We start from the raw sequence: 26,415 nt of genomic DNA on the forward strand, positions 1-26,415 counted from the left end.
CCAAGAAATAAAAATCAGTTTTACACGGCGAAAAAAAGTGGGAAAGAAAAAAAAATTTGGCGGAGAATAACAAAATCAAAAGAAGAAAAAGTATTGTGGTCCGTGAGAGGCTCGAACTCTCGACCTCGGCGTTACTAGCATTGGATCTAAGATCCAGGTGTATCAGCACCGCGCTCTGCCGACTGAGCTAACGGACCAACTCTGATAGAAATTAGGGAAAATTTAAATAAAAAAATCTATTAGTCTATGGCAAGTCCATATTTGGTGTCTTCCGGTAAATCCTCGTGAATCATCGTCGGGACGTTCATCACGAGATCGTCAGTCTCGGATGGCCGCCATCTTCTTCAGAAGCTACAATGTTTATGTCCTTACGTTTAGTTTTATTACAGCTTCTGCTTTTCTCAGGTTTGTAAAATGTGAGGCCCGCGTGACAGGAATAAGTCCTGTCGGTGATTCAGGTGGTAAATCATCCATCGTGGATGGTGTTCTCGTAATAGCTGCGGATAATTTAGTGACGCTACGATTCTACGGTGCAGGGTTTACGCATAACTCTCGCATTGCTTTTACGACTACCGCGGAAAAATCTCAGACAAAATGCGATGAGGATCGAACGAAGCCTGTAGAGTTCACTGCAAACAACCTTCAGCAGTATGTAGGAGAAGCCAAAGTGAGTTTACCGAAGGAAAGCTGTGGGAAACCGCATTATGTCTGCCTTCAGTCCGGCAATGAAAGCGAATGGTTACATCAGGGGGGTTCAGACGATCCTCTTCTTCAGATTAAGTGCGAAGGAAAGACTGATCTACCTCTGTGGTTGAAGATATCATTTATCGTAGTTTTGATGTTGCTGTCAGGCTTGTTCTCCGGGCTCAATTTGGGGCTGATGGCTCTTGATCCAACAGAGCTTAAAATTGTCATGAACTGCGGCAATTCCAACGAACAAAAGTACGCCAAAAGTATCACTCCACTACGCAAACATGGGAATTACCTTCTCTGTACGTTGTTGTTGGGCAATGTTTTAGTAAATACGTCCTTCACAATTCTTTTGGACGGCTTAATCGGCAGCGGAATTGCTGCTATTTTGGGTTCCACCGCTGGAATTGTTATATTTGGCGAAATAATGCCTCAGAGTATTTGTTCCAGGCATGGTTTGGCTGTGGGTGCACACACCATTTGGATAACGAGATTTTTCATGATAGTCACTTTTCCTGTGTCTTTTCCTATAAGTAAGATTTTAGATTGGATATTAGGTGATGAGATAGGCACAGTATATGATAGGAGACAGTTACAAGAAATGTTAAAAGTTACTGCAGAATTCAATGATTTGGAAGGTGATGAAATGAACATCATCTCTGGAGTATTAAATTACAAGAGTAAAACTGTTGAAGAGGTTATGACTAAGTTAGATGACTGTTATTTACTGGATATATTGTCCATCCTTGATTTTAGAACTATTGCAAGCATCATGCAATCAGGGCATAGTCGCATTCCCGTGTTTGATGGTGAGCGGCATAATATTGTGGGCTTGTTACTGGTGAAAGACTTAGCTTTTATTGACACGGATGACTGTACTCCACTGCGCTCTGTTATTAAATTCTACAATCATCGTGTTCAGCGAGTCTATGATGATGTGCATTTGGATACAATGCTTGAAGACTTTAAAAAGGGGAATTCACACTTGGCAGTAGTTCAACGTGTGAATAATGAGGGTGAAGGAGACCCCTTTTATGAAGCCATAGGTATTGTTACTTTGGAAGACATCCTCGAGGAAATAATCCAGTCAGAGATTGTGGATGAAACAGACATCTATTGTAAGTATAGTATCTCTTTGATATGCATTGAGAAACTAGAGCTCATGAGAATTTAAAGTAGTCTATGTGGGTAACCACATCACCACAGTTTGAATAATGAAAGAAATCTTTCTTTGTAAGAAGTTACATTATTTTCCATACCTGTCTTATATTCAGTGATAAAGCTCGATGTGCTTTGAAAATTGTTAAAAAAAAAATGAAGAAATAGAAAATTTATTGTCATTGGTGAACTGTTTAATATCAACAACATCAATATACATGTCAATTTCAGCTATCAAAACACATGATATTATTCACTTCTTGGAATGATTATTGGCCAATGTTGTTTCACCAAAATTGTTTAAAGTAAATTACAATATTTTTAGATTGAAGTAAGCTGCTTTATACTTATTAGGTTCAGTTTTTGCTGAGATTTTCTTAAAGTAACAGAGGTGCAAATGAAAAAACTTGTTTTGAAAATATTGTTGTTTATTGTGGAAAAATTGTGGCTTGAAGTTCACTATCATTAATTATAAAAGCCTGCATTGATTTGGCTCTTATTTAACCTCAAAGTTGGTTCGATCTAATTATTACCCTCAAATAAAATATTCAGTAATATAAGCAATTGAATATACTGCATTTATGTGCAAGTACATATTTCTTCATCCTCATCTTCTAATACACACACTGTAATGAAAAAGAAAATGCTTAATGCAAATCAGGTGTAATTTCCCAATTTAAAACATTTTTCCAGATTCTGTAGTATCATCTTTTTTATTTAATTAAAAAAATGTGTATGTAAAAGTCACAGGATACCTGTGAAATATCAGCATGAGATATTCAAAAGAGATTAAGTGGCTTGGTGTTTCACAGGAGAATTGCTTAATACCCTAGAAAATAGCTTTAAATACTGTTTGTCCTTAATTTTATTCCATTTTTTCTTGTTTTTTGTTTTTCTTTCTCTCTTTCTTTTTTATTTTGTTTTGTTTTTTTTCTGTCTTTGTGTGTCTGTTGCCCAAGTCTACAGTTATCTTATTTTATAAATCTGATCCTGTACTTGGTGCAATTATATTGATTGTCTGGCACCCAGGTGTTTTGAGTGTTTTTTCATAAAATTAATGTTAACAATTTGAAATGGTTTGTAGCTCAGTTCCAAGAGTTTTTGACGGTTTATCATTTCCCTGCTTTTAACTAAACAATACCCTCACCATTAGTTGGGTCTTATAGAATAAAGTTAGAGAAATGTTGACAAGCAGACTCTTGACAGAAGACAGAGAGATAGGTCAAAAAAAGAGTGTGGTTGTGTGGGCGCACAGTATTTTTCAGGTACTCTATATCTGGTTTCCATGTTTTCAACTTGTTTCTTTCTTGTATTTAACAGTGGATAATAAATCTAGACAAGTCATTCAAGGACGAAAGGGACCTGTTGATTTATCGTTTTTCACAGAAGAGCAGCAGAAGCCAAAAGTGTCTCCCCAGCTACAGCTAGCGATACTGCAGTATCTTACCACAGGTAGGAAGTTCAAATGATTTAATATGATCCTTTTTAAGCCATGGGTTACTGGTGGTCTTCTGCCTCGCAAAATACCTCTCATTGCTGTCTGTGTAGCCTCAGAGTGGGTTCTTGTGTTTGGATTTTGCCTCACAGGTCCTTTTTTGGGCACAGCTGCTTTTTACACTCTGCTCACAGAAAATGTTATTGAAACACTTGTTTTTAGCAATGTACATACAGTACTACTCACATATCTTAAATGCAGGTGTAGGTATTAATAAACTTTGCATCTGAGCCCAGATGTGGTCTGGTATGTTGAGTTTCTTAATGATCTTCTTCGCTGCAATGCTGATGTGCTGTGTTCTTTGTGACAGTTGTAGAAGCATTCAGCAATGATGTCATCTCTTTCAACATGCTGAAGCGTTTAATCAACCAGCCTGATGTTGTCCAAGAGATCAAATTACATGATGAGATGGAGGACAACCTGAAGTTCCTGTACAAGAAAGGAGTTGTGGCTGAATTCTTCACTCTGATTATTCAAGGAAAAGTTGAAGTTACCATTGGACAAGATGAGCTCACATTCGAAGAGGGCCCCTTTACTAGCTTTGGCACAAAGGCACTACTGTCATCACTGAATGCAAAACCCTTCGGTCAGTACATTCCAGACTACTCTGTGCGTGTGGTTACAGATGTTATGTGCTTGAAAATACCAACAGGAATGTACAAGCAGGCAGTGCGTGCGACTTTAATGGGACGGGAGTCAGAGCCAGATGGGACCATTCCAGGATCAAATGGAATGAATCATAGAAATGGCCCACAACTGCAGCCTGGCAATATTTACTTGGAAACAACTTGTTAATGCAATCATTTTTGCATAAGACTATGAAAGAATTACACTGTATAAAATATTAAGGCTAGGATCCAAATTTTGTTCACGTCAAAGAAATTACACAAAACTATGCATTTGATTTAACATAAATGATTTGTTTAGCTTTTATTTTTTCCAGTATACTGAATAAGGTAAGAATGAAGATGGCTTACCATCTTTTCTTTGAAAAGTGCTTCTAGCTGATATGATTTAGACAGTATAACATTTGTTCTCTTGTTTTTAAATGGAAATTACTTTGAGAATGACTTGGATAGAACAATTTGGCACAAATTCATTTACACTACGCAAATATGTCCTTTTAATTTTTTGTTATTTGTGTTTTGACTTGAGAAGCTCCTTAAAGTTCCTTGTTACCATCAATCTTTGTTTCTACAAACATCTTGACCCCTTTAACTCCCAAGATATTATTGTTAATTCTGCCCTTTAGCTGCTACACAATTCCTAGTAGATCAGTAACAAGAATTTGGTGTTTCATCAAGATAACAGCTTCTACCTGATAGGTTTGAATATTCCTGTTTACCTGTTTGCTGGATAGTGTATGGATATTTAAGGGTGCAATTTTATGTTTATCACTTCTGGGAGTTAGGGTATAAAAGCTGAAACAGCAAAGTTCAACTGAAATCCTCTGAACACAATTCAGAGGATAATATTTTGAGCCTTCTAGGTTGTCTCCAATTTCATAGCTCACATGTCAAAAAATGCGGTAATTTTTGAAAAAAATTTGTATCAGATCAAACTGGGTTTTTTGATTTAATGTTTCAAATGAAATTTTATAGGAATGGAAACCAACTTGAAATTGTTCCTATCGTTTGTTATGCCTTCAAGTTTAGTTGCTGTTAGGGATTAATTTAATGGATGAATTGGTTTTTTGAAATATTTAATGATACCGTGAAATTTCACATGTTGACTTCCATTTTACCACTTGTGGTAATTAAATCAAATTAACATTTATGCATTGGACAAGAAGAAAAGTAGAGCATGATTATGTTTTCTATTCTAAGAGACAACGACATAAGAGAGTTCATAATTAGTGATCCGATGTTTGCTGAATCACTTTCAATCTCTTAGTTCAATAAAATTAATCACGATAGAAAGAGTTAGTTGAGTCATGTCTTTGGAACCACTCATCTTGAACTCTTAAACCACATTACCACTGGCCGTTTTTAGACCTTTTTCCTTTACAGATTTTCTCCTATAAAGGGGTTCAGCTTTGCAGTGTACATGCGCCAGAATGAAACAAGTTCCTTGACAAGTTACCCCGTTTGGAGACAGACTAGTTAGTTCTAAAACAGGAGGAGCTGTTGAGGAAGAACTTTTCCAGGACGAAATTTTCCTGTGTAGACGGTGCTGGTATTTGCGGGATCGGAAAGAAGGAAATTGAGAGACAGCCTTAACTCCAGGGCTTAATCAATTGTCTTGTACTCTATCACCAGCTAAACGTAATCAAAGCGTGCAATGATTCTTCTAACTCCCACAAGACAGCCATCAAAGTAGGCTAAGGTTCCAGTTTTGTGCACTATAACACGGTTAACATATCGCAAGTATTGCATTCTCGTTTCGTACCAAGCACCCCTACATCTCGTCGAAGGAGCGCTGCTCCTTATGAAAGGGGCGCGGTGCTTGGTGGTTATGTTGTAGAATGCGGGGCTGGGGATGAAGCTGCCTTTTATTCGTTTTGATTTTTAAGGCGCCAAGCTCTGCATTTTTTTCGTGGAAAGTTGGAAGGACAAAAGAATATCTAACAACAGGTTGCTTGTTAGATATGCAAATATGCGCGTAATGTCACGTTCAGTTTTATCCACTCCCTCTCCTGGCCTTGCGCACTTGAATCGTGTGGACACATCGTGCAATTAGTCACGAAACAAGTCGCGCGATAAGTCACGCAATAGATCAAATGACATGTCACATGACAGATCACGCCTCAACTGAAGTCACAGCGAGAAATCGTTCTAAAACAAGTCGCTGTGATTTATTTTACCGCACAACTTGAACCAGTTTGAATTTGGGCTACTTGTTGCGGTGGCAAAATTCTACCAAAAAGACTGAAGAGTTGTTTCACAAAATTTCTCCGATTCGTATGATGCAGAATTTTTGTCGCGACTTTTCCCAGCTTCTATGGTGTCGAAGCCTTCAAATTTTATACCGGTATGGGATATGCCTAGAGGCCTTCAAGCCGATTTGTTATAATAAAACAATAGAGCCTATGTTCGTGGGCATATAAATATGTTTTGGGACTGACTCAGAGTCAATTTGACCCGAACTGCTAGGTGACTTTGAGAAGGACATAAAACATATTTATGCCCAAGAACACAAACTCTATCACTATTTGGAGAACAAAAATCTCCATTTTTGCCCGTAAAATGCGCCACAATGCGCGACAAAGTGATAATAATGGTTTCTTGCGCAAGAAATGGTCAAAATGATCTGAGAATGCAAGGGACCATGGGAAAAACAACTCCTCTTTCGGCTAGTGGACCCTTTCAATCATGCGCAAACATGAGACATGTTCTTGTTTGGTGCGAACCACAGCTGAAAGCACCAATCTTACTTTTTTATCGAGGCAAATGCAATCAGAAAAAAAAACAAAAGTGCATACGTCAAATAGAATTATTCATTATTTTTTATTCAAATTTTATTTGAGTACGGAAAAATGTTATGAATGACGTAGATAAATAAGGCGCGAATAATGTGTATGTGTACAGTGGATTTCACTTGATCACTTTACTATTTGTATAAAAGCAAACCACTAAGTAATTTGCCCCATGTTTCTTTCTTTAAAAGTTATTATGGAAAAGTTTTTTTGGAACGATCAGTACATTTATGTACTTCGTTTTCCTCGTAAAAGCAAGATGGCTTCTTACGAATCAATAACATCAAACATCGAGTCTTTCGAAAACACCTTAAAATTCAAATCATCTTATGAAAAACCGTTTTATTTCAAAACAGGACAAAAATTCATCGGGTGAGAAGAAAGAGTTTTGCCTGCGGAAAATACAAATAATTTGTAGAATAAATAAAAACATGCCTGAACCAAACTTGTTTCTATCACTTTAAGAACAACTCTGTATAATGATGAAACACTCACCTCAAACATCTCTGGAAATGAATATGATCAGAATTATTCGAAACAACGATGGAAAAGAATAGTTACCCTTACATTATTTTAGTTTTTTTAATTTTAATTAAAATAGTTTAAAAGTTATCAAAATATCTTCAGTTCCACCCTGAGCTTGAGATTCAGAACCAAGTTTCATCACTAGTACGAACTTGATTTTGTAGTTCTCCCACGCGTTAAAAATTCTTCTTTAAATGGAAGTGATGAGTTACGCTCTTGCTTCTTTGCCTCCGTATCCGGAAATGCTCACGCGACCGTTTGTTTCCTGCGCCAGAACGTAGCTGTTTGCCCTCGCTGTTCGTGCAGGAATTTCACTATCCTCCCGAGATATACAAAAAGATCCCTGTTTCAAATCTGAGGGAAAGTTTCCAATTTCCAATGGAGTAGCTTTAGAATGCGGATGAGATTGAGAGAACGAAAATCTCATTTGCTTCATTCCACATGAAATTAATATTTTTGCAAACGCGTGACGAAAATCGCGATTGCGATGAGTGTAAATGATTGGGTTCACCATAGATCCGCTGTAGTGCATCCACTTTGTAAAAGGCACCATTATAGCGTAATCAATTGTACACGTCTTGCAGTAAGTCGTCACAAGCAACATGACAAAGAATGGTAACCAAGCAACGACGAAAGCTCCAATAACTACTGCAAGAGTCACAGCGATGCGGATTTCCCGCGCAAGTGATCGCGACTGTCTCGCTCGTTCCCTCGTTTGCGCTATTTTATAAATCAAAGCGTACGCAATGAGGATAATAAACAGCGGCAGAAAGAAGCTCGCAGTGCTTACAAAAACAGGGTACCACCCAAGATACGATCCACTTATGTGACTGACGCTCGCGACCACAAGGGCATATGCCCAGGCAGCAGCAATGGTCATGCAAATAGTCTCGCGTGACAAGTTTCTATGGATAGTCGGTTGTGTGACGGAGATACAGCGCTCCAAGCTTATCATCACAAGGTTCATGATGGATGAAGTACCACAGATGATGTCATAAGTGATGTAAATTTTGTACGAAAGTGTATCTGTCTGAGAGTTAACTACAGTTCAGGAAAAAGAATAAGAAAAAATAATCAAGACATGAATATATGAAAAAGAGCCTATTTAACTAACTGTCAACGAAGGTATTACATTGTTTTTGCTTCCTAGCCCTGCAATCTATTAAAAAAAAAGAAGATTCTCGTCCGTTCTCAACTAATACGCTGCAGAACTTTAGCCTATCATCCCTAGCCTCATTCGCAGCCGTTGTTTGCTCCCGTCACGCAACGCCTTCTCTGCGAGAGAAGAGGGAAAGCGATGCATGACAGACCAAAAACGGTCGCACAGGGGACTGGTAACGATTCTAGTTAGCACTCGAGAGCGCTCTAAAGCGCTTCTTTGAGGTTTTGTTTGAGAACACTCAATTGAAAGTCGCTCAACAAAACCAACGCCTCTTCTCCGCTACATCCCACAATAGAGCGTATATGCAACGCAAATCAGTTTTTTTCGTGATATGGATTACGTGAGTAACTTTTTGTCCAGAAGTAAAATGTTTCAAAAGATTTCGCTTATTCGATGCTTTAATGCATCCAAGGTGTTAAACCATTTTTTTCGAGAAACATCCTCGATAGGCCGCCCTAGGGCGAGTTAAATATTCATGATTCCAGCTTTATTTCATTTTTGTTTTTTTGTTTTTTTGTTTTTCATTTTTATTTTAAACACTCAAAATCCTTGCTTTTTTAAGTGCCAACTGCTGCTTCTAAATTTTCCCATTAACGACGAATAGTTTTTTTAATTTTTGTCATTCACCTTTCCAATTATTTAGCCTCGTAAATTCACGTCGTTTGAATCGTTAGTCTCTGTGGTTTTTCACTTTGGAACGTTTTCAAATCTGGCTGTTCGGTTTTGATGAAAATTTTGTGCGGTTTTCAATAAAACAAAAGAGCTTATCTTCGCAGGTATAATTATGTTTTGGACCTGAATCAGGGTGGTTTTAGCCTGAACCGTCAAGTGAGTGTAAAACGAAAACTAAGAAGGTTCCAAAACGTATTTATAGCCTAGAACATGATCACTTTGGAAGGCTTTGAGAAAATAAATACCGAAAAAAAATGAGAGCAGATCAGTCTAATCTCTGGAGTGTTAAAATTCTTTTTTCTTTTTTTTTTTTGCACTTCGAGTTACAACTGACCGACAACACGATTTGAAGATTGTTCCCTTTCTCACAACAACAAGGCATGCGTAGAAACCAGCGACCTCTTTCTTTCGCGTCAACACGCGTGGAGGCTGCGAAGCGCGCCGCGCACGAGCGAGGCTTCATGCAGCGTAAATCAAAGACTCTGGTATCATGTTAAAAGGGCAAATATGACCGTGCTTATTTCCTCAAACGTTATTTACTTATCTTCAATTTGTTGACCTCTGAAGCTTTGTTTTGATGGATGAAGCTGAAGTTTTGTTTTGAACACGATCAAGAGACTATCAGCTGATGTTTTTTTGTTGTTGACAAATTGTAGGACATGATCTGTTTTCTTTACTTGAAGAAATGTCTTAAGACGTTACAAATTTGGCGTCGCTAGGGTAGACATCAACACTTAAATAAGGTTTTGATAATATTCTTTCGAGAACAATCGTAATATTAACATCTCTGAACACTTTCTGTGTTTAAATAGGCTTGGACAACTCGCGCCATCAAGTTTAACTCATTAGCGGAAACTTGATAAACACTTCAAATATTGTTGACAAGTTTGTAATGAGACGATACCTTTGTAAGATGCACGCAAAAACGTATCAGTTGACGCGGTTTGTTATTTAAGATCCAATCTTAAGTATAATTTATCGAAGGAGAACTTTCTAGCAATTGGTGAAGAAAGCAAAAAAAAAAAAAACAAAAACAATTCATGGTAAGGAAACTGAATAAAACCAAAGTTTATGCTCCCTAACATGCCGTACAAGATAAAAATAACAGTCTAGCTATACTGAAATAACGTGAGGATTAGCGCGTTTATGAGTATACCATTCAAAAACAGATCATACCACCTGTTTTCTACTTTACCTTTCTAAAATTGTTTTCAAGAGAAAATTTACTATCATTTTTGGATGGAACTTAAACATGGAAACACTTGAAGTGTTTCTCACCATTTGTTTCCCGAGACGTGTCTGAATTCGGAAATTTCTTACCACAGCTTCGTCGGAAATTAACAACTCGAGGGTTTTCTTTTTTACACCAGATAAGAAGCATATTCCTGGTATTTACAGAATTTAACGTAAATGGAGATACTTTGCGCTTGTTTACGCGATGAAGATCGACTAAGTGTCAATTACTTCATCAGCATTCTTTGTTAAAATTTGCGCTGTTGTTGCGTAAAGTAATTACAAATGGCAAACATATGCATACGTCACACGTCATGGTTCCTTCAGGTTAAATTTTCTGCTTCACTAATCTATTCAGTTCAGTCGTCTTCGTTCGTCATATTTCATAATTGCCGCTCTGATGTTTTTCTATGTTACCAAACTGATATTCAGTAGTATCCTACAGAGTTGAAGGTAGACTAAAAGGTTTAAGAACTGTATCAAATTTCGTGACATGAGTCTCAACTGAAAAAAAAATAAATAAAATTTGCTGAGTCTTACCTAACCGGAAATACACCCAATACGGTACAGAAGCAAGTCCAACCATGATATCGGCCACCGCAAGCGAAACCAAATAGTAGTTTGTCTTTGTTCGGAGCTTGCGATTCTTGTAAATCGCTGTACAGACAAGAGAATTTCCTGCCAAAATGATCAGACTTAACACCACGAAAAACAGCGACTCCACGATAAGCGATGCCCTCGTTGCATTCAGATAAGTGGTGGTGTTTGTCGGCATGGTAAGCGTTGCTTCGCGGGTCTCACCTTGAACAAAAGCAAACAATCATTTGAGCGCATAGCGGCTCTTTCTGAAACCGGTCTGGTTATCTGCAATGTAATCTAAACATACTTGATAATCAAAATGTTTCCGATTTTCTTACCTTCAGTCACAATATAACAACATCATCTTACACCGCTACTGGTTTCTGGTCACGATTGGCATAAATTTCCTCAGAAAAGGTAATATTTCTAGAAGAGCTAACGGCGACCAAATCTTGCGTCGTTCATTTAAATTCAGAGACAGAGAGAACAACAAGCCTCTGCATCTCTTTAGTTACGTGTAAAGTGATAAACAACTCGTGAAAACCAGTGTTGTTTACACGATCACACTAATCTCAATTGTTTTTGGTGGGCCGGTCACAACTAATTAACCTAAGTTATTTAAAGTGCTCTCGGTCACAAAAACTAGCCGTAAATCAGTTTAATTACGTTGTGTGCGTTTTGAACAACGTATGATTAAATTGAGTTTAGAAGACATTATCTCTTAAAAGTGTCTCCAGGACCTTACGAAAACGAACGACTAAAATTCATCCTCTAAGAATAACTTTAAATTTAGATTTGATCCGTGGGTAGTCTGTCTTTAATAAATTTCTGACAAGGTGAAGTCATCTCGGTAGAAAGTCACTTACATAGTCAATGAATGTTTTTGCAATCCAATGCATTTACTGCGGTCTGCAGTGATCAGTCTCCCGGACACTGAATTACCAGATTTGTCTACTAAAAACGTCCGATGTTTCACCAAATACATTGCAAAGGTGCAACGGTATTACTGCGTGACTTGACAGGTTTTCTGTACCTGACCAATCAGAATTGAGAACCGAAAACAATTAAACAAACAGGTCTTCGGTAAGCCATTCAAGACCCAATGAACCACATTGCCAAATTCATCAACATTCCCTCAAGGTGTTTGTTTTCGACGAAAACATTGAACTATTTTTACAACCCGCTGGTTCAAAATAAAATCAAAATACGTCCCACCTTAACGTCTTTAGGCACCATGCAGGGATCTTCATTAGCCTTCTTTTCTGTGAGAATTGTCCAGATGAATGAAAACTGAAATTACTAGTCAAAATAAGGTTGACAAAATGATAAATTTGCACGCAAATTGGATTCTACCGGTGGAGGCTTTTAAAAGCAGATCAAGAGTTTAATGAAAGGTAAGGTTTCAAGCCTATGAAAGCAGATGTTTTCTTTTTTAGAATAAAATAAAACAAGATTATTGATTCGCATTATTGATTTCTTTCCCTATTGGCGGTCTGTTAATTGACGTCTGTTACTAAAGAGCGTGAAAAAATCAGTGCGCGTTGATTTGGTTTCAAAATTGGCTAAAGCCATCAACTAATCCTAAAGAAAAAAAATAAAAGAAACCAAATTCGTGCATTGTTGGAGTTACCGGTTCCTTAAAGATACTTCCTACCTATCTAATTATTATATATATATATATTTTTTTTTTTGCAACGACTATTAAAAGAGATTTCAGCTCTTAGGAAAATCTGAAAGAACTCAGGAGATCGTCAAGACTTAGGGTCAAGACTATACACAAAATTTAAGCATTCAACGTTGTATTTTGTGGTATCGTGCTATTTACCAATTGTTTTACGCAGATCATACTCGTGCAGGTCCGCTCTCTCTTTTTTTATTCTGCGATTTTTGTCTACGGTGGGAAAACACGCCGAAGAAGAGTGTGCGGTGAAACAAGTTGCGGGATTTAGAAATGATACGGCAAACCATTACTTTCGCTTACCGCTAGTGATGCTATACTGTTAGAAAAGAAAGGTGAGGATAAATTCTACATATTTTTTTCTAAAGAGATATTGTCCAACGTGACAAAATATGATGTTTAAATGTTTTTCTCAAAGAAGATAATTAGTAGAAATAGTTATTACACAGAGCTTTCTTGGTAGACCGTTCATTGGTTTATTTAGTAAACCAAATGATCCTACAAATTTATGAAAATGGCCATCGGCACGGGTGGGAAATCTCGTCTATACAAGAAGAGCGTCGTATAAATCGAAAACCAAAGAATATCACGAGGAACCAATGAGAAATCAACGTAAAAACAAGCAAACTGCCTAAAGCGTCGCGAATGGTTTGAGTTTTGCATGTGATTGGTCGAGAGGGTTGTTGCAAATTTCTTAGACCAATCAACGCCCGAAGTAAGGGAAAACCAGTGCAATATTGGATGACTTTCGACTCTCAATTCTAAATTGCTCCATTTTCTTTGTTTACAGACCTTAAAATAGCTCAAGAGCGTTAATTTATGACTCATGGAAACGACTCAAGAAATAAAGGGGAAACAAGTTTGCCTTTTTTACGGAAAATGAAAGCTAAAGTCAAATAAACAAATGACAAAAGTTCATCATAAAGATGATTTACGCGATGTAGCTTTGAATTATGAAATGTTAGCACTGGAGGCCATTTTTACAAAAAAATGGAATCGATCTGCTGAAATTTGGAAAATCAATTTGCAGGTGTAAGTAAATTTTAGTTTTTAGCTGAAGTTGGAAATTTTCTTTTGAATTAAAGCGTCAAAGGTGCCCAAGTACAGAGCCGACAATAAATGAGTGATCTAAAAAGCGTCATAAAAGTATATACAAAATAAATGATCTGTTAACAGGAACTTAAAAAACGCTATCAAGATCAAATAAAAGCTTTAACTTCCAACATTTATTTCAGCAGATTTATGTGGAATTTCCACCCTGTATTTTAAAAAATTATTCGACTTTGAGAGATATTTCAGTTGAGCGCACATTTTATAGATCATTAGGTAAAAATTGAAGAGTAATTCACCATTAAAAATATTTCTCCTTTGTGTGTTTTCATGTTCTAATGAAAGTCAGATGACTTTATATCTTTTTGTCCATGCATAAAATTAATGATGACACGTTTTTTGCTTTTTATCTCAGTTCAAATCTATTCTGAGATTTATTTTAGACAATTTTGTTTTTGCATATTCGCAGTGATTTTATTGCATAGATTTGTAATTCCAAAAGAATAAACATGTAACGCGGGTAAAATGCGTAACTTGTGCTATTGACTGTATGCAGGTTGTTTTCAACTCATGTCTGCAGTAATTGCTTTTTTGGAAAAAACGAAAATGGTTTTCCGTGATTTTTGAAATCAACTGAAATCAACATAGGGTTTTAACCTGCTTCGAACGATGAATTATTTCTGGGATTTCGGCTCACGTACAGTTAAAGTTTTTCTTAATAATAGCATTTAAATTTTACATCAACATTAAGTCCAAAATTGCTTATTCAATTTCATGAATAAGTTGACAAAAAATCGTTGGCAAAAAAACAAAAAAAAAGATGGGGAAGGTTATTCCCAGTGAAAGAAAAAAAGCGCAACAAGATTTTGGGGTAAATACTCTGTTCTTATTCAGTTGAATGTCAATCCGATGAAGCAAAGTAAAATTGATGAAAGCTAGAAAATTCAGCATTCATCTCCATATTAACGATTCTTGACAGCACTTTAGACAGGACTCGATCAAAGAAAAAGCTTTTTAGCATTTACTTTCACCCCACGGGCAACAAAGGAAAATATTTATAGCAACAGTACACGTAGTTGAGAGGGCCAGTCATATTTCTTACAACGAAACTGAATCCATCTTTTGAAGCAGGCATACAAACATTTTTTTTTTCTCAGCACGAATTTTTGGGTATAGAACAACATAGAAGTCTTCAATTGCATAAGAACAGCATTTGGAATAAGCAGTGTTGTTCTTATGTAACATTTATTAACACAAGACTTCTTTCAGTCTGTATGTAAAAATAGAAAACGAAATATTTATCCACTTACCAATTGACGCAAAGCCAATGAAGTTCCTGCGGAAAGCTTCGTTAGCTATAGAGTATCTCTTCTTTCGGAGTGAGTTTCAAAACACACAGACCTAAAACCACAATGACAAAGAGTTTGCGAGGCAGGTGTGATTAATTTGTGTCCTGAAAATGAGAAAAAAATGATGCGTGGATCAAATAAAAGGGATTCTGTTAGATAATCGTTCGCTTTTCATACGTGCGTTTCCAATTTGTACGTCATCACAAAAGCATTAATACAGTCTTTACGTTCGAGAAGAGCATGTTAGTCATTAATATCTCTTTAAATGCAGTTTTTTTTGCTTTTCGTTGGCGTCGCTGTCAAACAAGGCCTTGTTGAATTAAACAGGTTAACATTACGCTCGTCAAGGCAGATATTTAAGGAAAGAGCACACTACCTAAAATTGTAAGCAAATGTATCGTAGCAAGGAGTAATTTTAGAAATCATATCTTAACTCTTAGCACAAAAATACAGAATTGAAAAAATAAAACCTGCCTCAGCGATGTTTTGCGATTTTCTTTTACACTTTACACCTGGAGTTGATTCGAACCTGGAACGCTTGTTGAAAAGTTTTCCGTGAAAAATGACAAGTTGCTTTCACCATAACCAAACTGCACTGCTCAAAAATTTCGAAATTATCCAGTCATCATATAGTTATTACAAGATCAACCCTTTATTCCTTCTTTTCAAAACCAAGAGTAAGCTGCTTTTATTATCATATATCTTCCTGTAATTCAAAACTCGATCTCGATTGCACATCTTTTATTAACAGTTTTCTAGAATCAATCTCAGCCGCCGGTTTTGTTTCAAATTTTAAATTGCCACATGACTGAGGACGATGTTTCAAAGCACTTCCTTTCATCGCTTTAGATTTTACTTAATCGCTGCAGTTTATTCTTATGCAATGTTTTAATTGATTGAGAGCTTGACGTATATTCTGGTGTCTCTTAACCTCTTTATTTTCAATGTGATTATGAATATATAAAAATTAATTTTGCATATTTAGAAAGACCTACAAAATGCGCCCTAAACACATGGAGGTACTGAAAGTTTCATTATTTCTATCTAAAAAAATTACGCTATCCACATTGCTGATCCTAGCAGTATGCAGGACGCGTGTCATATGAACTTCGTAATAGACTTCGGTCACCGTAGAGTCCCTGTGGCTCAGTGGTAGAGCATCGGAGCGTAAATCCGAAGGTCTGAGATTCGATTCCTCGTGGGGATCAGAATTTTTCTTTGTCCTACGCTCGTGACAAGACGAAAAAAACATATTTCTTACAAGTATATTGTTCCGCCCTCTAGATAATCTGATTGGCCCGCAGCATTAAGTCATATAACCTTGGCAGTTTTCCTGAAACTTTTTATTTATCTTCCTGTTTGGAGAGAGGCCTGGGTAGAGTGAGAGAAAGAGACCAGTCACTATTCATCGCCTACGGTTGGAAGGTTTTTTTTGGGGGGGGGGGGTGGCGGGGGTGGGGAATCACATGGTTTTCAGGGGAAGCGAAGCGGGATCAGTCGCCAACAGAGTATTAAGGGCCGGGGGACTATAGGAAATTAACTGTCAATTAACCGCCAATGAGAGGGGATCATTAAGAATATTACAGATTACTGTAGTGGAATCAGGTGAATTTTATACCAACATATTACGGTCACACGGCTGACGGAGGAACCAATTTCTTTGCCATATTTTCAGCAATGTACTCACATGTGATCACAGTGCATTATGGGAATGAAAATTCTCACGCTATTAAATTTGATTACACGAAATTAGTGGCTATTTTACACATATATCAAACAATTCTTCGTCGAAAGCGAAGAGAATATTGTTGAATAACCCCCGCGACGAAGTCGCGGGGATTATTCAACCATGTTCTCTGAGCCTGACGTGAATAATTGTTTTGGTATAATTGCTCAGGTGCTTTCGAATGCCGTTGGAAATGCTGTAAATAAAGAAAGCATTGCACATGTTTTGATACAACTGTGTCGATAACTCGTATCAAGATAAGGAAGGAATTTTATCATAATCATTTTATTCACTCAGCAAAACCTTTATATCTCAGTTGCTTTTGAAAAAAGTTCCGCTAAACTCAGAAGCAACCTTTGAGCTCTTCGCAATTGAATTGTCTTCTATTGTGTTTATCAGTTCCACGAAAACATTGACAAAACGCGAGGCAGCCATTTTGAAAGTTGGCGCTCCTGGTATAATCACAGCGCGCAAGGTGATTATGGCAATCCTCGAACAATCAGAGCGTTCGCATCTCCATAATCACCAAAGTAATTAAACTAAAAATAAATGTGTGTATATATACATATATATATATATATATATATATATATATGTATATATATATATATATATGTATATATATATATATGTATATATACATATATATACATATATTCCTCCATCCTAGCATCAGCACTGCACTGATGAGGCCCAGAAGGCCGAAACAGTACTGTCTGCAGTTAGATATAGCTCTTTGGCATACAAAGCTTTGCTTTCATGTCCAAATTGAGCACTCTACTAGGATGAGTCATTGCTGCTAGCATTATGCATGCTCACTAGTTTTTCTAGTTTGAGCACTCTGGCATGGCTTAGATGATCCCACATATGTGAGATCACTTGAGGTGGCTATATAGTCTTTCCTCCATCCTAGCATCAGCACTGCACTGATGAGGCCCAGAAGGCCGAAACAGTACTGTCTGCAGTTAGTTATATATATATATATATATATATATATATATATATATATATATGAATAAGTGGTTTATAATCACTATTTATTTATTCATGTAGTTGCCTAATAAAAAATGTGGTACCTGTATGCTCAATAGTCAATCAGTGAGCCAATGACATATAACAACTCGACTAACGAGTGGGGTTGAATATTCTGCGAAAGCGCGGGTCAGATAAAAATCCAGTCCTCTAGAGAGGATAAGAACATGTTTCAAATGTGCGGAATAGTTTGTAATGGTGTTTTAATATATTAGCTTTCCTGGAACAAATCTAGCAGCTGTTTTCAGACCGTCCAGTTCCCAGCCATCTTTCATTGTCAAGTACGAAAATGGAAACCTTAACCTTTTTTATCCAACCTCAACCTTTTTTATCCATCACAGAGATATTGTATGATTTCTGTCCTTAAAAAAGACATCTTTTCTTATCCAATCGCTCGAATAAAAATTAAAGGTGTGACGAGGCAGTTGCGTAAAAAGATGTCCAGGTTAGTCTAATGTGAACTTTGTTTCGTCCTTGCGCGAAAAAGAGGTACCGTAGTGATTCAGTAATTTATCTACTTGAAGCGCAATATTCAGTCTCTCTGTTTCTCAGAAAGAGTTACATCCGGTTTTACTTTGATTTGTGTTTCGGAAGAATGGCGAATAAGCAGATAACATTGACTCTCCTTGTTTGTAGCGTTGGGAAATTTAGGCTCAAGCTCAAGTGAGCCCATCCAGGAAAGATCGATTTACTTATTTTTTTTTTTCGCTGGCTTTGTTGTATTTTAAAAAGAGCTGGCTCTCATATCCGTCAATATCAATGTCGAACTCCAATTATTCAAACATCTGCTTATAGTCCATGAACAGAGAGCAGTCAATTCATTTGATTTATGTTTTCGTTATGTACCATTTACTTCGCTGTTGTTCAGAGAATCTAATATTCACCTCCTCAAGAACATTCATCGTTGAAACTCTACAGTACAACATCTACGTCTTTTAGAAAAACATTAAAAAATCGCACAGACATCACTTGTTTGTGAAGAAACCACAATATGTTTTGTGTGTATGTGGGAAAGTTTTCGTCCTTTCACACTGAAGAACTCATTAGAGCTGACAAAAGTAATATGCATTTTTCAATATTTCGACCTCATATATCCTGTTGTAGGGTCCTAAATCAGTACTAGCAACAACTACCACTATAATATATATAAGCAGAGTTTCGCGAGAAATCTCAATATGTCTTTTTCCTCCTTGATTATATCAAAGTTTAGCGGTGAAACCTTATATTTCACTCAGCTCTTCTTTCACTGACTTTGTTACTAACCTTCTGTGTTCAGTCAAATACATTGACGTTTACTAACTGCATTCGATTTTCGGTCTCCACCGATGTTTGTAAATCTACTGATTATGTTTACATCTTGATCCTGAAAACAAAGGGTTTGTGAACAACTTTGACAAACCGCATATGCAGATTTAGTAATCTATGTCTATTGTTACTTTTTTTTGCTGACAACATACATTAGCTTCTACTGCGCGACAAAACAATGCCTACGATCGCCATTGACTAATACGTTGAATGTAATCGCAGCTGACAATGGAAAGGAAATAAAAGATGTTATGCGCGTTACACTCTTGTCTAATTGAGGATGATTATAACTTTTCTGTCGCGTAACATGCACAAATGTCAAGCCAACTTTCTCTATTCGATTGACGCGCACTTTCCATGCATAATTCCCACAAGACGCTTTCGACTTTGCTGATTCTGGCGTAAAACAGGGCACTTTCCAAAGATGAATCTAGCATGGCACAGCTTGCCCAAAATTTATCTGTAGCTCAATTGGTAGAGCATTTGAAGAAAATAAACACTGTATAGAAAGTCGTAGAGATATTTGAAATTGGCATGCGCGTCGCATCATGTGCACCATAATTACACCTAAGCGCGACCGAAAATAACATGCTATTTTGAGTAAAGATGGTAGAAACCGCGGCACAATTGTAAGAACACAATCAAATCGATAGAGAAAATTGCTCGAGAAGCTGGAATAAAATGCTTCTTCGTCTTGTGACAAGCGTGGGACAAAGAACAAAAATTTTCGCCTAGAAGTATCAGTTTCAAACAAAATGAAATAGTGCTGAACAAGCAGATGACTCTCCAGATTCACACCAGCTCAGTCAATTGAGCTTTAGATTCACCATTATCACTGGTGAGCGATTAACATTACATCGACGTTCAAATTCTAGCAATAATATTTGTCCAATAAGCCATGAGTCTCCACTGAACGCATAAGCTAAGTACTTAACAGAGGTAAGGTTTGTATCGACTTTTTTAGCATATTTCGGAATATCAGTCTTCCACTTAATAAATATTATCTTTTGCAAAAAATGCCTTGTGGTGTTCCGTAAGTTCAGTGTCATGGATGGTTGGATTAGAAGTCAATTTAGGCAAAATCCCAGAAATTTCATGGCTGTACTGTTTGTGCGTTGTCACTCGACGGAAGTAAATAACATTAAGCACAGGAACCTTTTCAAAACCGAGTTCGACGCTTGTGTTATACCTTAAGGGCGGAGTTTTTCGCCTTTCGACTTTTGGTCTTATAGCGCGGATTACGCGGCGCCGTTCATGGATGAAGGAAAACCATGATCCGTAACTTACAGTACGAACAGAAAAAGAGAAGGTTGGAAGATGGTTACTGTCTCTCTCTGTCTCGCAAAAAAATCGTTGTTCAGCCATTAGCACAATTCGTAGACAACAAAAGAATTCAACTTTCGTCTGCCCTCTAATCTTGAGAAGAACCAGGGGCAACCATTGAAAGACCTTGGCAACATAAACAACCTAAAATTCAGCGCTCCCACGAAATGAGCAATAAAATATATTACTATGAAAATATAAACCAATTATTAAAATTAAAATTGCCTGAAACCTTGTTTTTTTTTTTATTATTAAACATCGGTCTGATTTCTAAAGGGCATTTTTAACATCAAGAAATGTCAAGAAACATTGCCATACTCTGATATGCCAATCAGGGTGTTTGCTTTCGTATTGTCAACAATATGCAAATTCAGTATTTGATTTCTGAGTCGGCTTTCACAAACAGTTGATTTCGAGGAAAAAGCGTGTTCTTTATATCTGTCTTAGAAATGTTTCCACAGTCATCAACTGGAAGATTATTACGGATTAATTTTTGCTGATATCGGTTTCGTTAATATAGACACTTTGCGTGCTTAACAATCAGGAACAAGTAAAATTTAGAAACTATTTTAAACTAGTGTATAAAATCAAATTCACCAGTTTGTTGACTCTGAACGATGATAGTTATAGAGCTTAAAAAGGCTTTCAATCTTGACAGAATTTTAAAGTTTTTGTCCGGCGTCGAGCCTTTATGGGCATCACAACTAGACGAAAGCTTTGTGCTTGCAGAGAGGCGTTGAAGAAAGAAAGAACTTTGCAGGTTACTCTGTTCTTCGGGAGTTTTAACTGGTCAATTAAGATGAGTTTTTATCAAGTTATGATAACCTCCTTACCTCAATAAACTGACTGTGGTTTCTCACACGAATGACGAGGTCTCATTCAACTTTAGGTATTTCACGGTTTCCGGTTCAGGTTCTAAAAATTTTTTTCAAAGGAGGTAATGCTCTAGTGGCCGAAACATTTTCGTGACGGTTAAGGAAAATGTTGTTGACGTATGGTGATATTCCTTTTCTACGTTTGTTCCCTCCAATATTCCAAATATGGTAGACTGTTTTTGGAATCACGTGAACAGTTGGGTAGAATAACATGTATTTTCATCCAAATAAGGTTTAATGAAAATAAACACGCAGATATCTCCCACAAGTAGTTCTTAAAAAGTCTTAATAGGGTGGTACCTCCGGCTGACTGTCAATGGCTAGAAATAAGCCGTTAAGACTTACGCTAAATGGCTACATTTTTCAATTATTTGAAGACTGAGGGTAAAGCAGTACAACACGACATCACGCTCAATGATGGTGGTTAATTCAACCTCGATTTTCATTAAAATATGAGATTTCTCATAATTTAATGACGCATTTCATTTTATCTAAATAGAATCTTTAGCGATAAAACTATATACTTCCTACATAACTGTTTCCTTATTTGTAAAGAAGACGGAAAAGATTCTCTGCATAAATACATTTTGTAAATAAAAAAAGCTGATTTTTTCTTTCACTTTGTATGCCATGAAACCCGTTTGGATTTTGATAACAAATGTCCGAGAATTGTGACTGTTAACATTAGCTAACTTTCTTAAAGGGAATGTAATGGAAAAAATTAGGTAGGATGATAAAAAAAATTTTTTTTGGAGGGCTGACCGTTGAATAACTCAGTGATACTCGCTTTAGGAAAAATGTTAGAATTGCAGACTGGTAAGGGTGAAGGAATCCTTGCACTTACATCGATAGGCTTTGCAAGGGAGTTTTTACGGTAAATTTACATCACCCTTAAATCCACATCTGGCTACACTTTTGAGCTTTCCTAGATCCCTGAGGCAATTGCGTAATCAGAGCGGGTTATATAACAGTGTTGTTAGCTCGCTTCGGCTCTGTGATTGGTCAGATACCAAACTAGAACCGATAACAGCTTCCGGTAATTTACATAAACATTATTTTGAGTTATTCAGCTATGTTCTAATTGGCCATTGCGACTGCTTTGGTTTCGATGGAATGAAACGCAACCATACAGAGCTTGTTATGTCGCTTTACAGACGGGTTACCTTCTCCCACCCTCAACATGCAAAAATTGGGTTTCTCTTTTCATAGAGGTACTCTTAGCTTTCTATGGTTGAATTAAAATTATTTTCACTCTTCAGTTGTACTTTGATGTGTATCAATCAGCGCCCAGTTGTTCAAAGAGCGGATAATGCAATCCACTAAACGGTGAATAGAGATCTATCCAGTGGTTGGCGACATTCCATCCACAGTCGACCAGGGGCCTAATCATGATCCACAGACCAATTTTCAACTGAGTCGGAAGCAATCTCGGAATGCTTAGGTTATGCTCTACTTCGCTCTATGATTGGTCTGGGAAACTCGCGTTAAAATCTCAATAAATTGAGGCGAAACATATTGGCTTGTTTTCCTTTGATTTCTCCTTAGGCGCACTGTGGTGTTCAACTTTGATATGATTGGTTGTGATAACTTAGGCTTTGGATTTTCGACATTCAATAGAAATACCCTCTACCATATCACATTAGGTAAAGTTTTTTTCTACGTTATGAATCAGTCTTGTTCACATTTGAAGCGAGAAATAAGTCGTATAACTTCAAATGTACAAAGTCGGCCACAAAGTTAGTCGAAAAGCACATAAAAAGAATTGCGGTCCAACTGTTTGTTATTTTGTTGTCTGAGAAGTTTTTGTTGTAAAAATTGAGGACATTTCTCCAAGGTTACGTCGCCTCAGTATACTGGGAAAATAATCAAAACAATAAGAAAACTTTTCCAGTCGTATTTGCCTTGAAAACTGCGCTTTTTAATCTTATCGATTGTCACAAAATTGACTTAGACTTTTAACATCAGTCAGCTACTTGACATAAGGTACTCCGACTTGCCTCGCGATGATAGATTGTATTTTTTTATTAGACAGGGAGAGTTTTTTCTTAATTTGAATTGAATTTCAACTACTTTTAAGCTGTCAGTGTGTGTCCTAATCCCCGACAGATGCACTTTACAGATGGCAGAGTCTATTTGTAGATACCTAAAATTCAGAAATAGATTTCAAAAAGGCGCACAGACAAAAACCTCTTTATAATTTGATTCGCATTTTCCCCCGACTATATTCACGTGGCACTCTTTAAACTATCCCAACGTGCGCAAGGAAATCGGCTATTCACAGAAATGAAGTTTGATCCATTGCGGACCAAACAATGTTTAATGTACCGCGGCATAAATTCAGGGAAAACAATAAGCGAGCTTTATGTGTCTCTTTGTTAGGTGAGAGATGAATCATTTTGCCGACAACTGGAATATAAAAGATCTTAACAGAATCTTGTTCAGATTAACATAGGCAACTAAACACCCCATGAAGTTTGAAAATAATTTCATCACTTAATGTTGTATGATAATGCGACAGTGCACTCAACTAAGTCTGGAAAAACAAAACTGTTCAAATTTCTTTGTAATCACTTCCCTACATTTTCGCGTCGCAGCAGATCAATAGAAATAAAGACGGAAAGGAAAATTACATTTTGTAGATATTTTTTCGTTGAATCAGCTAGTACCGTGCAGAAATTTACGCGTCTTTGATGAAGATAACAAACATATACAAACGCAATACAAGAACCTTTTCACAAAATAGCCCCTATTTTGTGCAGGCACAACTCATTTCAAAACAACAGCGCGTACATAACCTTTAAATCATATTTACAACGGAAACAGCATGTGGTAAGAAGTTTTCGTATCAATCAGGAAGGTTAGTTTAGTGTATATAAAAGTATATTTTGGGTTTCATAGGATCGTGAAATTTGTGTCTATCGACTATACTCGAAATCTTCGCTAATATACATAGCATTTCTCAACTGAATTATTAATTTCTCGCCATCAACACAAAGTAAAACTAATTTTAAATAACACAGAAATTCACGAACTGGTTCCTCTTTTGGTGAATAAATACATATTTAAAAATTTCTTCTCCAAAGTTTTTTTTTCTTAAATCTTTTCAAATAGAAATTATTCTGGAATCTATTTTAAATGCGATGCAGGCTTTCCTGTGTTATGCCAAAGGCGACAATTGTTATTCAACACGTTGCATAATGTCTGAAAATTCCCAAATCGCCGCCTGGGATGGTTTCCGTGTTGGTTAAAGAAAAAGGATAACTGTAATAACTGTAAGACTACTTACTTGTTCTGGATGGGGCACAAAGGCATTTGGTGTACACTGGTGAGGCTAAATTTGGAATTGTCTGTTTTAAGTCTTATGCGCGACATAGAGAGAAACCTAGAACAGAGACTGAATCCGTCCTGTTCAGAGATTAACCAGATTTAATCATATGCTAGCAGAATTCCCGTATGTTGTTTGGTTATTGGTAATTTGACTTTCTCAGAAAATATAAACATTTGAATTTCTAAATAGCAATTCACAACTAGAATGGATGGTTTTGATCGCACGGAATTTTTTTTTTTACTTTACGCTGTAAAGTTAGCCTGGATATTATTTTTGTGGAAATTTATTCCAGCGAAACACTTGAATGGTAGTTTTGAAGAGATAAACAGTCTTAAAACACTGAAATAAAATTAAAAAAATTAAAATCTTATAAATAGCATTGGAAATATTTTGCTTTTTTTGCTGTTGCATATTGAACCTAATGTTATTTGTTAAGTTTTGACTTTGTAAAAGTATACTTTTTCGCTTTAAAGTGCCTTGCGTGTACAAAATCTACAGCTCTTTGCCTTAATCCTAATTTATACTTTTCAATGTATGCAAATTCAGCATCATGACATTTCCTTCAAAGGTGTATTCAATGATTAGTTGTTACTGAAACAATGAAATTTTTGTTGTAAAATCTTACATTTTAGGGCTGCGTATGTAAAAAAAAAAAAAAATTGGTAGGCTGGAGATTTGCAAGGTGGATTATTTCGGTATCAAATGATATTAAAATTCTTTCTTGTGATTGGTTGACTCAAAGCCTTTAATCGGTCTTAATCTTTCAAACCATATCTAGGTGTTGGTATTTATGTTCTTCGAATGCAATTACTTTTTCAAGGAAAAGTGGCTTAGTTATGAATAGTGCTTGACTCGTTAGAACAAGCTTTGGTCGTAACTAGGTCTTCTGGAGAGTCCACCATCTTTTGATTGGTAGTTAAAGCTTGTTTTTTATCCTTATACTTTAGACCGTCTGAGACTTCCGTCGCGCGACGACGAATCCCGGATGATGACGTTTTAAATGTTCCTTTCCGACCGTCGGCAACGGAAGGAATTTTTCAAAGAAGTCCTCAGCAGGGACGATATTCATGGAAACGTCCAAAAATCAATGTTTTGGAGTAATGGTGCCGGAATGCTGCCCTCTGTGCGACGGAAATCCGGAGATGATCGCCTTGATTTATGAAAAACAGATGAGGTGGCATTCACACTGAGAATAACGAATTCCCTCTTCCAGTTTCCGATTCATCCTTTGCTGTTAAAGACAACACGCTACATAAAATGAACACCTTGCTCTAAAGTAAACTGCGTGCAGCGATATCCAAAGCCGAGCAGGGAAAATATCAGTCAAACTGTTGCTTTTTTCTTGCATGTTCCAGGCTCTGTGTTCAAATTTTTCCCTCTCGAGATGCTCCTACTTCGTGATCGCTAATTATAACGAAGCTAGCTTTCTTCCTTTTAATTTTATTCATGTAAAAGAAAACCATTTTGATTACATTAAAAAGCCCTTAGGGGGCTTGCCTTAGAATTTTCAACGTTCAAGAGTATAGAGAGAGGTACTTCCTCAAGTGAGCTCTAAGAGGAGATTGTACCTACGGAAATACCTAGTACGCGCGTATATCATAAGCACTGTTACAAACCCCGCGGATTTCTCGTATGCATTTGATACGTCACATAACACATCAGAAATGTCTACATCGCTTGGCAAACCATTTTACTCCATAAACAAGTGTATTCACCGCGATGACTGACCGCCATCTTTTTTACAATATTTCACTGAGTTTATCCCTTTGCTAACCCAAATAATGAACAATAAATACAGGAAATCATGGCTTAATGGAAAC

The 26,415-nt window shown here is 36.8% G+C and overlaps 2 protein-coding genes and 1 non-coding gene across 8 annotated transcripts; 1 reads left to right on the forward strand and 2 right to left on the reverse strand.

The window, feature by feature from the left end:
- Positions 1-96: 96 nt before the first annotated feature.
- Positions 97-197, reverse strand: Trnai-gau (transfer RNA isoleucine (anticodon GAU)). Its single transcript has 2 exons — positions 161-197; positions 97-132 (listed from the first exon to the last, which is right to left on the reverse strand). It is a non-coding gene; the product is annotated as a tRNA-Ile (tRNA).
- Positions 198-279: 82 nt separating this feature from the next.
- Positions 280-5,262, forward strand: LOC131785467 (metal transporter CNNM4). Its single transcript, XM_059102354.2, has 3 exons — positions 280-1,808; positions 3,169-3,300; positions 3,654-5,262. Exons 1-3 carry the CDS (start codon positions 329-331, stop codon positions 4,136-4,138), a joined length of 2,097 nt encoding a protein of 698 aa, XP_058958337.2. The 5' UTR covers positions 280-328; the 3' UTR covers positions 4,139-5,262.
- Positions 5,263-6,801: 1,539 nt separating this feature from the next.
- LOC131785498 (probable G-protein coupled receptor No18) lies at positions 6,802-21,312 on the reverse strand. Of its 6 annotated transcripts, XM_066161900.1 has the most exons (6): positions 21,226-21,312; positions 14,968-15,110; positions 12,145-12,228; positions 11,796-11,962; positions 10,891-11,151; positions 6,802-8,324 (listed from the first exon to the last, which is right to left on the reverse strand). In XM_066161900.1, the coding sequence occupies exons 5-6, from the start codon at positions 11,123-11,125 to the stop codon at positions 7,492-7,494; spliced, it is 1,068 nt and encodes a 355-aa protein (XP_066017997.1). In that variant the 5' UTR covers positions 11,126-11,151; positions 11,796-11,962; positions 12,145-12,228; positions 14,968-15,110; positions 21,226-21,312; the 3' UTR covers positions 6,802-7,491. The 6 variants fall into 6 exon arrangements, with proteins under 6 accessions (XP_066017997.1, XP_058958373.2, XP_058958374.2 ...); XM_059102390.2 differs by lacking the exon at positions 11,796-11,962 and having other exon boundaries at positions 12,145-12,191; XM_059102391.2 differs by lacking the exon at positions 11,796-11,962.
- Positions 21,313-26,415: the final 5,103 nt, after the last annotated feature.

This window comes from Pocillopora verrucosa, chromosome 1, assembly GCF_036669915.1.
Source record: "Pocillopora verrucosa isolate sample1 chromosome 1, ASM3666991v2, whole genome shotgun sequence".
NCBI classification, from domain to species: domain Eukaryota; kingdom Metazoa; phylum Cnidaria; class Anthozoa; order Scleractinia; family Pocilloporidae; genus Pocillopora; species Pocillopora verrucosa.

What these genes read in the sequence shown, in the direction of transcription:
- LOC131785467 (XM_059102354.2), top strand. Translation starts at nt 329, where the DNA reads ATGGCCGCCATCTTCTTCAGAAGCTACAATGTTTATGTCCTTACGTTT. An exon ending in GGATGAAACAGACATCTATT is followed by an intron (nt 1,809 to 3,168) that starts GTAAGTATAGTA and finishes TGTATTTAACAG; the next exon opens with TGGATAATAAATCTAGACAA. An exon ending in ACTGCAGTATCTTACCACAG is followed by an intron (nt 3,301 to 3,653) that starts GTAGGAAGTTCA and finishes TCTTTGTGACAG; the next exon opens with TTGTAGAAGCATTCAGCAAT.
- LOC131785498 (XM_066161916.1), bottom strand. Translation starts at nt 11,125, where the DNA reads ATGCCGACAAACACCACCACTTATCTGAATGCAACGAGGGCATCGCTT. An exon ending in TTGGGTGTATTTCCGGTTAG is followed by an intron (nt 8,325 to 10,890) that starts GTAAGACTCAGC and finishes CCTGAACTGTAG; the next exon opens with TTAACTCTCAGACAGATACA.